Source organism: Panthera pardus, unplaced genomic scaffold (genome assembly GCF_024362965.1).
Source record: "Panthera pardus isolate Hobbes unplaced genomic scaffold, ASM2436296v1 HiC_scaffold_11, whole genome shotgun sequence".
NCBI lineage: Eukaryota > Metazoa > Chordata > Mammalia > Carnivora > Felidae > Panthera > Panthera pardus.
The window spans coordinates 27,612,942-27,627,338 of record NW_026526666.1 but is presented as its reverse complement, the minus strand read 5'-3'; the positions used below and the strand labels follow the sequence as shown (position 1 = coordinate 27,627,338).

General features: G+C 35.2%; 1 protein-coding gene across 4 annotated transcripts in view; it reads left to right on the top strand.

Annotated features, from left to right (window-relative positions):
• FNBP1L (formin binding protein 1 like) overlaps nucleotides 1-14,397 on the top strand; it is a 122,382-nt gene that overhangs the window by 56,749 nt on the left and 51,236 nt on the right. For 3 of the 4 annotated variants that reach the window (XM_053892334.1, XM_053892341.1, XM_053892337.1), the window contains exon 2: nucleotides 4,312-4,427. The exons of the other annotated variant lie outside the window; for it this stretch is intronic. In XM_053892334.1, the coding sequence (XP_053748309.1) occupies nucleotides 4,312-4,427 (116 nt within the window). The remainder of the gene's footprint in view (nucleotides 1-4,311; nucleotides 4,428-14,397) is intronic. 4 annotated transcript variants of the gene reach the window in all.

Sequence of the window (14,397 nt, the reverse complement as noted above, 5' to 3'; positions counted from 1 at the left end):
TGAAAGCATACTTTTAGAAATACACCTGCTCTTCTTTTTGTGGTAAAAACGGTGATATAGTATGTGTAAAATAACATGGTGACAAACTAATGGTCTCAACATACTGTTAGAAATATTTTAGGAAAAGTTATATGCTGAAAGCATGCTTATGCAGTTTGATTATGGTATCTCAGGACATAGTGTTTTAAGATTGTTTCAGGAATTAAGTGTGTTTAGAACTACTTTTTTGTGAACCACTAAAGGAGAGCTATGTTGAAGATTTATTCTCAATGGTAAATTATTTGAACAGTGTTTTATGAAGGAATTGTATAACCGGTGATACTGCAGTGCATTGAATGGAATTTTAAAAAGGAAATTAGGATATGATTGCAATTTATTCACTTCATCGTTTATCGGTAAGCAAAAAAAGTGAAGCCAGAACGCCACAGAATATTATAGCAGATTTTTGTCAATTTTATGAAAATAATGCCCTTATAATACAATAGATACAGAATTTTTACAGTATTTCCAAATGAAATGGAAGGGACCATTGAAGGTTGTTGTTTCATGCAGGTTTGTTCCTCATCTCCTGGCTGTTTCAAATTTGTTGACCATTTCTTTAATAAGTGACCATTAGTAGTATGCTTTGTTAGCACGTATTTTTGAGAAAATTTAATGTTCCTTCAAGATAAAAGGAAAATTTTAATAGTAAATGACTACTTTTCCAAAGAAATGTGAGCTGTGGAGAAAGCATTTTGATGCTGAATGTTTGGAAATGCTTCCATCATTGTATAATTTTGTGTGTCTGCAAATACTATATCTGCACCTTAAAACAGTTGGAAACAGAAATTTCTTGTTTTAAAGTCAGGGTATTAGTCTGGGTTCTCCAGAGAAACAGTACCAAGCCGGGGAGGGGGGGGGGGGCGGCGTGGGGAGGGAGGGAGAGAGTGTGTGTAGAGAAAATGAGAGAGATTGATTGGTTTATAAGGAATTCTGTGACAACGATTTTACAGGCTTGGCAACTCCAAATTCTGCACAAGGTAGGCCCAGGGAAGAGTTCTTGTTGCAGTTCTAGCCCAAAGGCAGTCAGCTGGCAGCATCCCATCTTGCAAGGTCAGTCTTTGTTCTGTTAAGGCTTTCAACTGATTGGATAGGGCCCACCCACATTATGGAGGGTAATCTGTTTTATTCTAAATTTACCAATTTAATATTTATCTCATCTAAAAATGCCTTCACAGAAACACCCAGGATAATATTTGATCACATATCTGGGCAATGTGGCCTAGTCAAATTGACACACAAAATCATATCACAGTTTCAGTGGAGTTTGAACCTATTTGTTAAAAATATAAACATGCAGTGTTTCCTGATTAGTTTGTAAAAATAACAGACTAACATCAAGGACCTTTATTAGCCAGATTTTAACACAAGCCTTTGCCTATAGGTAAATGAGGTTTAAGAAGGAATGGGAAGTATAGTCAATAATGAATTTTTTCCATTTAGAACTTTATATCTTTGTGGGATGTTTTTTGTTTCCCCAGCTCTGACAATCACTAAACATTAAGTGTTCACAGTTTGGAACCAAGACTTTTTGATTTATTTGCTATTAAGTATTATACCAAGATTTTAGAAATAATGAAGCATATTTAATTCATTGCTCTCACTAAAATTGTTCATATTTTTAAAAAGTAATGGCCCAAAGGCTTTTGTTAAATAAGTTAAAAAATGACTTAAAACTAACATTTATTTCATTTAAACTTCTTTTTAAAATTTCTATTTTTGTGCATTTCACAATTATGTAATTTAATAGTATAGTGTATATAATTTACAAACTTACATATGATACAGGTATTCAAATTTTTTACTAATAGGGGTTTGTAATTTTAAAAAATTAAAGATTTTATCTAGAAGAAAAATAAGTGTAATGTAAAATTTGATGAAGATGATGGTGGGAAGAAGCCTTTGAAGCATTTTGGAAAAATGAAGGGTGATTGTTTTAGCTTCAGACTGTTCCTTTAGGGGGGAATGTTTTTGTTGAGAGTTACTCAGTTTGAAAGAGAATTAAATTTATAATAGGAAATACTACTAATATTCCAATTAAGTTCACTAGGCAGTGCATTGTTTTGCTGTTTCCAAGTCTACTTTGGAAGCCACATGATAGTGTAAGAGTTGTATGAAAGAATAGAAATAGAGTAGTAATAGCAAACTGTGATAGCCAGATGAATTCTGCCTCTGCTGTTTAGATAGAATTTACCTTTACAAGTAGAATTTAAAATGATTTAAGGTAGGGAAAGGGATAAAGGGCGAAGACTTGGAGATGATTCATTTGTAAATAACGAATCTGATTAAACAATGGGTGATTTAGAAAAAGAAGAACTATTAGAGATACAAAAAGGGATGATTTTTGACTATTTTATCAACATAGGTTTTTGATATGGGAGAGGGAGAAAGCACCAAGTTTTTAGTCAATTTGGAGATTGGAGTCAATTTGAAGGATAGGAAATGATGATTTCTTAGACAAGAGGTAGAAAGGAATATTTGAGGATTGAAAGAGCTCTGCAGGATAACATAACTTTGTGATGTGTTGGTATCATGTTTACTGCATTGTAGAATACTTAATGACATCATCATAACCCTATTGAGGTGTGTGATGGGATTCCCATTTTAAGATGGAAAAAGTTCAGAGAGCCTTGGTAATTGCCCAAGGTCAAACATATGGTAAATGCAGAATTTACCAGGTGTATTTGATTTTGTTTAGCTTCATTGAGTGCTTGCTATGGTGCCAGGCATGGTGCTTATTATGCCTTGGGAGTTTCGAGATGAATAATACATGGTTCTTGACCTCCAGAGTATGGCAAGTGAATAAGATAGTAATTTTTAAGCTTCTGCACAACAAAGGAAATAATAAACAAAACTAAAAGGCAACCTATGGAATAGGAGAAGATATTTGCAAATGATATATCTGATAAGGGGTTAATGTCCAAAATATATTAAAAAGAACTTACACAATACAAAACCAAAAAAAACCAAATAATCAGATTAAAAATGGGCAGAGGACTGAATAGACATTTTCCAAAGAAGACATAACAGATGGCCAGCAGACATGAAAAGATGCTCAACCTCCCTGATCATCAGGGAATGCAAATCAGAGCTGTAGTCACCTCCAGCCTGTCAGAACGGTTAAAAACAACACAGGAAGCAGGTGTTGTCGAGGAGATGGAGAAAAGGGAACCTGGAACCCTCTTGCACCGTTGGTGGGAATGCAAACTGGTGCAGCCCCTCTGGAAAACAGTATGGAGGTTCTTCAAAAAGCTAAAAATAGAACTGCCCTCTGATGCAGCAATCACACTATTGGTATTTACCCAAAGAATACAAAAGTACTAATTCAAAGGGATACATGCATCCCAAAGTTTATAGCAGCATTATCTACAATAGCCAAATTATGGAAACAGCCCCTGTCCACTGATTGATAAATGGATAAAGAAGGTGTGTGTGTGTGTGTGTGTGTGTGTGTATGTATATATGTATATATACATATATATAAAGAATACATATATACATCTATATAAAGAAGCCATAAAGAAGAATGAAATCTTGCCATTTGCAATGACATGAATGGAGCTATAGAGTATTATTCTAAGTGAAGTAAGTCAGAGAAAAATACCATATAATTTCACTCATGTGGAATTTAAGAAGCAAAACAAACAAGCAATGGGGAAAGAAGAGAGGCAAACCCAGATTTTTAACTATAGAGAACAAACTGTTAGTTATCAGAAGGGAAGTGGGGGGGGGCGCGGGGAGAATGGGTGAAATAGATGACTAAGGAATGCACTTGTGAAGAGAACCACGTGATGCATGGAAGAGTTAAATGACTATTGTCTACCTGAAACTAATAATTACATTGTGTGTTAACTAGCTGGAATTTAAATAACTTTTAAAAGAGAGTAGTTTTTAGGGGAGACTTGGGGACCCCTAGATCAATATACCCCAGTCTGAGAGTTTAGGGCCATTTTCTGGAAGCCACGGTGCCTGAACTAAATCTCAGAGGAGGAATAAGAGTAAATTGTAAAAAAGGTGACCAGGGGAGAGTGTTGCATCCAGAGGAAACCACATGTGTAAAGGCATTCAGACATAAAGCTCTGTGATTTATGCTAAGAAATTTAGCATTCTAAGAAATTTAGCATTTGTAACCTATTTCTATGTAGATCTTAAAGGATGAGGTGAGTGGAGACCAACAGAGAAGCCTCTCTGAATAAATATCAGAAGCTGGTTGAAATATTTGCGGATAAAATTTTATAGACTTTTCAATGTGTTTTTACCTTCCCTTTCTAGGATCAGTTCGACAGCTTAGACAAGCATACACAATGGGGAATTGACTTCTTGGAAAGATATGCCAAATTTGTTAAAGAGAGGATAGAAATTGAACAGAACTATGCGAAACAATTGAGGTAAGTTATAATTTTTTTTCAGTTCTCAGAAATGAAGTTATATCTTTAAACGGATAGATCAGTGTAAATTCTGTGGATTTTTTGGGTCATAATTAGATTGAATTAGGTAACCGATTTTTAAAAAAAAATTTTTTTTTTAACATTTATTTTTTTTTTGAGAGAAAGAGAGCGCAAGCTGGTGAGGGGCAGGGAGAGAGGGAGATACAGAATCAAGCAGGCTCCAGGCTCTGAGACGGCAGTGCGGGGCTCAAACCCACTAGCCGCAAGATCATGACCTGAGCTGAGGTTGGACGCTTGACCAACTGAGCCACCCAGGTGCCCCATAACCAATTTGTTTTAATCAATTTAATTAAATAATTGGAATTATTTAGGAATATTGGCTAGCTAGATCATGCCGTAGATATTCCAGAAACATATGTAAAATGCTAAAATCAGGAAGCAAAATGCCAGGAAAAAGAAATTCCTGAGTAATATGCTTTCCCCCTCTAATTTTTGCTGTAGTAATCTTTCAAAAGCATTGAAGATTTCTTCAATTTCTCAGTTCTTCAGAGTTTCTAGAACTTGGAAGTTGAGTGTGCGGAGCTGAATTTCTGTCAAAAATCAGATAATATATTTCTGATGAAAGTAATGTTGGAGTATGTGTTAGAAGATAATAGTTTTAAAGGGAAAGCTTTAGCCATAAAACAGATGGAATTTATCTTAAGGTTTTGTTCAGGTGGAAAATTGTTGTGAGACTACACCTTGACAAATAGTTTTGGTAGAACTTAATAAAAATGGTGCTTAAAGTCTTAAAGACTAGACCCCAGTATAAGGTTTTAGCCAGCAGGGTTAGGGTTCCTTATGTTGCAAGTGACAGAAAAGTAACCTAAAACAGGCACACGTGACTAAAAAATTTAGGTATATTTAGGAGCGCCCGGGTGGCTCAGTCCATTAAACGTCCATCTCTTGGTTTTGGCCCAGGTTATGATCTCATGGTTGGTGAGATTGAGCCCCACTTAGATCTCTGTGTTGACAGTGTGGAGCCTGTTAGCGATTCTTTTTCTCCCTCTCTCTCTGCCTGTTACCCCATTATCTCTCCTCTCTCTCTTTCTCTCTCAAAATAAATAAATAAACAAACAAACAAACAAACATTTTTAATTAGAAAAAAAATTCAGGTATATTTTGATTCAGGGATCAAATGTGTCCAGGCACCATTTCTTGGCTCTGCTTCCCCTTGTTGCTTTTATCTTCAGTTTCCATTCAGTACTATCCTTCCTGCCCCTTTAGCTCTAGATTTCATATCTTCGTACCTCCACATTCCAGGGAATGATGGTCTTTTCTGTTGTGCATATGGGGAAGGAGAGAGGAAGGAAAAGGGAGAAAGAAGAAATTGAAAGAAGGGAGGGGGGGGGTGGAAGGAAAGCAGAGTGTAAGCTTGTGCTACCTTCTTTTTTCCAGAAACTCCAGTGAAGGTCATCTTTTATCATGCTAAACCTAGTGAGGTTATATGTTTCTCCTGAACAGTTCAGAGGTAGGAATACTCTTAGGTTGACTTATAGCTAGTGAAGGGGGAGGATAGTTACCCTAAAGAAATTTAAGTGGGTGGCAAAAGATTAGGGGATATTTGAGTGATAAACCACATATATCTACTACAGTAGTAGTGGTGTATGTAACTACTGACTGGTTATAGGGATGGAATAGAGTAGTATGATGAATAGATTACTTACAGTATTTTTATAATGATATGCTATTATAATGACATTTGCTAACATAGTGGCGTCATGTTAATGTACTGATCCCATTCATTTCCTCTGGTTTTTGTGTTTTGTTGTTGAGAGAGAAACAGAGCATGAGGGGGGAGGGGCAGAGATGGAGACACAGGATTCAAAGCAGACTCTAAACTTTGAGCTGTTAGCACAGAGCCTGTGTAGGGCTTGAACTCACGAGATGTGAGATCATTACCTGTGCTGAAGTTGGATGCTTAACTGACTGAGCCACCCAAGTGCCCCTATTTTGTTTTGTTTTGTTTTGTTTTGTTTTGTTTTGTTTTTAATTTTTTTTTTCAACGTTTTTAATTTTATTTTTGGGACAGAGAGAGACAGAGCATGAACGGGGGAGGGGCAGAGAGAGAGGGAGACACAGAATCGGAAACAGGCTCCAGGCTCCGAGCCATCAGCCCAGAGCCCGACGCGGGGCTCGAACTCACGGACCGCGAGATCGTGACCTGGCTGAAGTCGGACGCTTAACCGACTGCGCCACCCAGGCGCCCCTGTTTTTTTTTTTTAAACAAGGTATTTTCCATATGAAAATATGAACCAGCAAACCTACTAGGATATTAATAAAAATAATGATAATATTTCACCTGTCCAAAAGTTATGATCTGGGAACTTTATCCAGAATCTAGAATTCTTTACCCAAAATCAAGAAGCATTAAGGACCTCTGAGAGGTTAAAATAGCAATAAAAAGTAATCACATGTGAACAATGAAAAATTTCCCTCATTTAATCTTCAATTTGATCTCATTTCTAGCACAGTAAGTTGTCTGGTTCCCAAGTTTTCCAATGGAAGTGAGGATAAGAAATGTTACAGGCAATGTAGTGATGACAGTTTGAAGTGACAATAAGGGAAGAGTTCAACATACTACAAAAAAACAGATGAAAACAGTGTTTCCAACATAAAAGCACCTTGTCAGTAAGGGAATGATGAAAAATACTATGGAATAAGCAGTTTAAATAAATCACATGTAGCAGGATAAACTTAAAAGGCTATTCAGTCCATCAGTGTAAAAAGCAAATTATAGAACTGAATGTACAGCAAGATCTCCTTCTTTACTCGTGTGTATGTATACAGTTTTGTATAAAAGTTGTATATTTTCTGAAGAAGTCTAGGATACACTCCAAATTGTTTTATAGTGGTTATCCCTAGGGAATGGGAGTGGGGGATTGGTAGGAAAAGGAAGTTCCATTTTTTATTTAGACTTTTGAAATAGTGAAGTTTTTTCAGTGGTTGTGTATTATTTTTGTAATTTAAAACATTTGTTCTTAAGCAAAGAAGATGACATATTTCAAAAGAAAATTCTGTTACAAATTATAAAATAAAAATTGGTAATTTAGGGGTGCCTGGGTGACTCAATCAGTGAAGCATCCCAACTTTAGCTTAGGTCATGAACTCATGGTTTGTGAGTTCAAGCCCCATGCTGGGCTCTGTGCTGACAGCCCTCCCAAAAATAAATAAACATTAAAAATTTTTTTTTTTGAAAATTAGTATTTATAAGGTAGAACTTCAACAATCTGGATGTCTAGAATAACTGGACTCAAGGGTTTCAGGAAGGCCAAGGTTTTACTATAGTAATAGGGCTAATCAGATGGCAGATTTGTTAGCCTTTCTGTTTTGTGACTGATAATAACCATTATAATTTTCATTGAAGCAAGGGTGGCTAGAACCCACAATTACATGATATGGAAAATACAATTTTGTAGGAGACAGTAAGCTTTATTACGTATAGATACTCTAGATCAGTGATTTGCATCTTTCTTCTCTCCCAGCACACTAAAGAAATTTGGCACACCTCTGTCTTAATAGTGGCTCTCCAGTGTAATGATTTTCAACAAAGACAGGATTATTGGAAGGTGTTGAGGAATTCCAGTAAGGTAGAATTGGGAAGAGGCATGTGTAACTTAAACCACTGACTCCCTTTCCTCTCTCTACATTGAGATTTGCTCCTTTGGCTGAATACTTAGTAAATGATTGAATTATCATTTACATGCTCTTTATAGTATCTGTTTTGTCCAAAGGGAAGAAGTTTGCCTTGTTTATTTCCTCTCTAATGGGAAAAATTCTTTCGCTACCTTTTTTGTTACCGCAGAAGCAATTTCTTTTATAGTGAGGCAGCTTCCCCCCCCTCCTAAATAACTATATTCAGGATGTTATACATTTATATTTTAGATATATTGTAAGATTAAAATTTTTCAGTCTTTCGTGCCCTTAGTTTATTTTCCTCTCCCCCCTCTTATTTGTCTGTGAGGAGTGACTTACATCCTTTCAAGTTGGAAGGGGGTTAGGAATAGTGTAAGTCTCTAAGGAATTTGGAAGTAAGGTTTGTAGGAACTTGAGGGGCTAGTTGTTATTAGGAAAAGGTAATTTATTACTGTCTAGTAAAACTTTAGTCATGAGACCCTTCACATGTATATTAGTGGGCCCTATGCTTGGAGGATGATTGCTAACATGTAACTTGGGGCATGGAGATAAAAGAAGTTTCCAAAGGAAATTTTATATGTTAAAGGAGACTTACTGGATCTTGGAGGTTGGGATAATGTTAAGCTAAGATTGTGTTTTACCCTTAGCAAAGTATTAACGTTGAGGAAGTTGAGTTCCTAGAGGAAGGTCACTCTGCCTGTCTCAGGGACTTGTCAATAGGCTCTATAAGTTGTAAAGAAGTCTAATTTTTTTCTTTTGCTTTTGTCCTCTACATCAGTTACGGATAATTGAGTCATCTCCATTTTGAGTGATGATATATGGTGACATCAGATTACTTGGTAGAATTTTTTTTGTTTGCAGGCATAAAAAAATGAAATCGGTCATTCTTTTAATAAACTTACACTATTGTATTTGTATGGCAGAGATTAAAATTTCTTTAGTAAAAAATGAAGCTGTATGTACATGATAGTTATTTATCATTTTTTTTTCTAGTAAAGATAATTACAGTATTAAGTTCCATCATAGAGGTTGTTCTATGAAATTGTATTCCTCTGCTTCCACAGACCATTCCTTTTTGGTTCAGATATGGCAGTGTGGTATACTGGAAGAGAAATAGATTGGACGACAGAAGCTTAACAGCTACTCTTACTTTAACTAGAACAGAAATCTCTCCCAATTCCTTTTGATCTTATGTTGTGTACCGATGCCAAGCCTGGCCTACATAACTGGTCCTCCTAGAGCTGAGTGGATATAAGTTGAAGAATAAATAATTGAATGATCTGTGTTTCAATTTAGTTTAGAAATTAGGATCTCTGCTCATATGCTGAAACTTTGACAAAGTACTGCTTTCTATCCATACTAGAGTTTTTGTTATGTACATCATTGTGATGAAGTTGTTCTACTAAGAGCTGTCCTAAATATTTAGGGTAGGCTTAGGTATAGAATAATCCAAATAAAACTGGTTTCTATTTTATATTTAGTCTTTACTTTCTCATGCCTCTTCATCACTGTTCTTTGTCACTCTGTTTAGTCTCAGAAGAACCTAGGGAGCTCATCTTAGTACTGTTTTGATGAAAGTAGAGATTACGTTTATTCTTTGGTTGGCCATTGTTTAACTCTCTACTGCTTTGGTCTCTTCTGTGTTTTTGATCAACTGTTGAATACAGTAAACCCTGTTAGTGGCATCTGGCTAGAGGCAGGAGGAACTATTGCCCATATTTTAGGGTTTAGATGAACTTTCTTCATAGAATTCAATCCTGTGGAAATTCTTTTATTCCTTTCAATCCCCACTGAGCTTGCCTGGGTTAAAAAAAAAACAAAACAAAAAAACATATATATATATGCGCCTGTATGAGATGATTTATTGGCTACATAATTGTGCTTCTTATTTAAAAAAAAATTTTGTTTTAATGTCTATTTTTGAGAGAGAGACAGAGCATGAGCAGGGGAGGGGCAGAGAGAGCAGGAGACAGAGAATCCAAAGGCTCTGAGCTGTCAGTGCAGAGCCGAATGCAGGACTTGAACTCAAGAACCGTGAGATCGTGATCCCAGCTGAAGTTGGATACGTAACTGACTGAGCCACCCATGCGCCCCACTGTGCCTCTTATTTCTAGAATGTCATTACCTACTAAAATGTAAAACTTGACAGAAGAGAGAGATTTTTGTTTGTTCTGTGTACTGCTTATTTCCTAGCTTCTAGAACAGTGCCTAGCACAGAGCAAGCCTTTGTTTTTGGTATTTACTGAACACTTATATAGCATTTATTTTGTTAGCACTATTATATTGCTGTTGTACATACTAATAGGTTTTATTTTCACAAAAACCCAATGAGATTTCAGTTATTATTTTAAAGATAGGAAACTGAGTTACAGAGAGGTGAATAGTTAGTTGGCTTCAAAGTAGCTGCAGAGTCAGGGCTGTAGATGGTATATTATGCTGCTTCAGCATAGAGAGAATGAATCATTCTCTTTTGAGGAGTTTTTTTTTTTTTTTTCCTATCACCAGTGCCTAGTACCACTGAAACATCTTTGGGTCTCAGTGGTACTCTGAGACAGTAAAGACAATAATAAATTATCTGGAAACTGTATAACATAGTTTTTACAACTAACATATCTATTTATAATGTAATAGTTACAGAAATTTGATTAAAATGTAAATTAAATTGTGTACTTCATAAGTTTAGGTCTAGTTGTATGTTTTCCATAAAAATAAGAACAGATTCAAAAAAAAGGTTAACACCTTAGAAGTCCTTCTTTTAAGAAAATGTTTTTTTCATTACGGAAAGTAAAAAAACAAAAACAAAAAACAAAACCTGTCAAGAAGCCCTGTTTATTTTCATTTCCTTTGCAAGAATACTTTGCAGTGTTTTTTAAACCTCATGTAGAAAGTGTTTGATTTTTTAACTAAGAGAACTTAAGACAAATACTTTTTTTTAGTTTATTTATCTTAGAGAAACTGAATGAGTGGGGGAGTGGCAGAGAGAGAGGGGGACAGAGGATCAGAAGCAGGCTCTTGTGCTGAGAGCAGAGAGCCCAATGTAGGCCTTGAATTCCTGAAGAACCTTGAGATCATGACCCGAGCCACAGTTGGAGGCTTAAACGACTGAGCCACTCAGGCACCCCTAAGATAAATCCTTTTTACTTGTTATGATTCCCATAATCTATTACAAATTGAAGTTAGGGGTAGCATAAGGTTACTTTAGTTCTCTCTGATTCTTGCCTTTAATATTTTCCTTAACTCTGTTAATTCTTTTCTCCTGATGACTTAGAGAGCAAACACCATGGCAGTTGGAGAGCCTTTTCTTTAATGTCATGTAACTATATTTTCTTGATATGTTTGGATTGGACTTCATGTAGTTATCATTGGCATATTTTAGTTTTTTGATATTTTATTTTTTGATTATTGTCATTCTTCTCTTATCCTACCTTGTTCTTTTAATGAGCCATAGAGGTCTGTTTTTGTCTCATTTCATTTTGTTATACCTAAAATGATGCTGCCTGCTTCCTGCCCCCCAACTTAATTATCCACCAAACTACTAACCTACATTTTTAACAACTGGATTGAGTGTCATTTTCAGTTTATATATGCTGCTGCCTCATTTAATCTTCACAAGAGTTTGATGGTCTGTGATAACCTTTGCAATTTTAAGTTCTTTATTTTCCTATAGCAAGCATCCAACAGTGAACTGTTGAGGAATGATTCAATCAATGTGGAATGATTCATTTTACAACTAAAGAAACTCAGGCTCATCACCTTAATGAGAATCACAATCCCTGTTCTTGATATTTGCATTAAAATGTTTTAGGTGTTTTTGTGTTTTTGTTTTGATTAAATGATGAAGCAGAACCTAACAAGTGAAACACAAAAGTCTTAGGATAGAAAGTTCAAACCAGTTGTATTGAATGTTTTAATAGTAAGCTTTCTAATGAAAAGGATTTAAAGACCTTATTGTTTAAAGAACTAAAAAAAGTAAGTTGGTTGTTAATGGTGTTGGCTGTCTAGATCACTTCATTAATCTCTTGGCTCTTTCATAATGCCTTGAATAATTTCATTTCCAAATTACTTTTTGTGCCATTTGAATTATGTAGCAGTGATTAAAATGAGGTAAAATTTTTATTTCATTATCCTGTTTGTATCAAATATAGGTAAATCAGACATTTAACTGCTCATTTGAATCTAGACTATGCAGGTGTTACTATAGTTGTCTTTTAAGAATCTGATATTTAGAAGGGAAACAGAAGAGTAGAACAGAATTTCTTTGAAAAGTTTAATACTTAAATCTTTGGTGGCAGGCTCCTCCTTCCTCAGTCTAAATTGAAAAAATAAAGTAATTTTTCTTTCTTTTCTATCTTGAACATCCCTGAAAATATTCTTCTGAAAGATCTGCAGTTGCCTATAATCCATTATTATGCCTAAAGAGCAGTGAATTGTTGCATATATTCTTTGGGTATAAACTATGAAGCTGAGGCTAGTATAGCCCCATTCACATTTTAGGTACTGTGTACCCTTGATATGCTAAAGATAAAGCAAAAGTAGAAACTGGCATTAAAGAAATGAGAATAGATACTAAGGTAAACCTTTCACATCTGTGAAGCTTGATTCTTTCCCTATGCCTTTCATAAATAGGTTCTTTTATTTCTTCTAGTCATTTATGTATTTCAGCATCTGCCATTGGTTGAGGTGTAAAAAATGAGAATGAAGCATGTCCCTTAAAATATATATATATATATATATATATATATATATATATATATATAATATGCAGAATTTGTTGTAATATCACTTGTAGTAATCCCCCCTTTTTTTATTTTTTAAAAAAGTTTATTTTTGAGAGAGAGTGAGCGAGCAGGGGAGAGGCAGAGAGAGAGGGAGAGAGATAATGTCAAGTAGGCTCCATGCTGTCAGCACAGAGCCCTATGTGGGGCTCAAACTCACAAACCATGAGATCATGACCTGAGCTGAAACCAAGAGTCAGATGCTTAACTAACTGAGCCACCCAGGTGCCCCCCCCCCACTGTTTTTTTTTTTACATTTAATTTTTTAAATTGTGGTAAAAATGTAGTTAACATATGATTTGCCGTCTTACTCATTTTAAGTGTACATTTGAACTGCATTAAGTGTATTCATACCATTAGGCAACCAATCTCTAGAACCTAATTCATCTTGAAAAATTAAATTCTATACCTGTTAAACAACTCCCCATTTTACCCTTCTCACAGCCCCTGCAGTTCTACTTTCTGTTTCTATGAATTTGACTACTCTAGGAACCTCATAAGTAAAATCATACTTGCTTTTTTTGTGACTGGCTTATTTCACTTATAATGTAAGGGTTATACATGTTGGGGCATGTTTAGAATTTTCTTCCTTTTTAAGGCTGAATAGTATTCCATTGTGTGTATGTATATATATATATGTGTGTGTGTGTGTATACACACACACACACACCACATTTTGTTTATCTGTTAATGGACATTTGGCTTACCTTTTGGCTATGATGAATAATGATGCTATGAACAGGTGTGTATAAATATTTTTTTGAGTCCCTGGTTTCAATTCTTTTGAGTTATATACATAGAATAGGAATTGCTGGATCATATGGTAAATCTGTGTTTAATTTTTTGAAGAACCACCATAATGTTATTCTCAGTGGCTGTGAGCTGTTTTACATTCCAACCAGCAGTGCCCAAAGGTTCTAACACTTAAAATTTAATATTTAACACTTAAAATGTTCTTGCCAACACTTAAAATTTCTCTGCTTTTATTTTTAAGAGTAGCCATCCTAATGGGTGTCACAGATCTGCTTGTGGTTCTGATGTGCATTTCCCTAATGATTAGTGATTTTGAGTATTTTTTTCTTACGCTTGAGGGACGTTTATGTATCTTTGGAGAAATGCTATTTGAGTTCTTTGTCCCAATTTTTAAATCAAATTATTACTTTTTTTTTTGTTACTGAGTTTTAGGTGTTCAAATATATTTTCTGTATTTTAACCCCTTATCAGATATATGAGTTGCAAATTCTTTCTCCCATTCTGTTGGTTGTGACTTTGGATGCCCAAGTTTTACATTTTGATGTACAAGTTATTTGTTCTTTAATTGCCTATGCTTTTGGTGTCATACCCAAGAAATCATTACCAAATCCAGTGTCATGAAGCTTTCCCCTTATTTTTTCTTAAAAGAGTTTTGTAGTGTTAGCTCCTGCTTTTAGGTCTTTGATCCATTTTGAGTTAATCTTTTTATATGGTGGAAGGTAAGGGTATACAACTTCATTTTGTCTGTGGGTATCTTTTATGTTTAA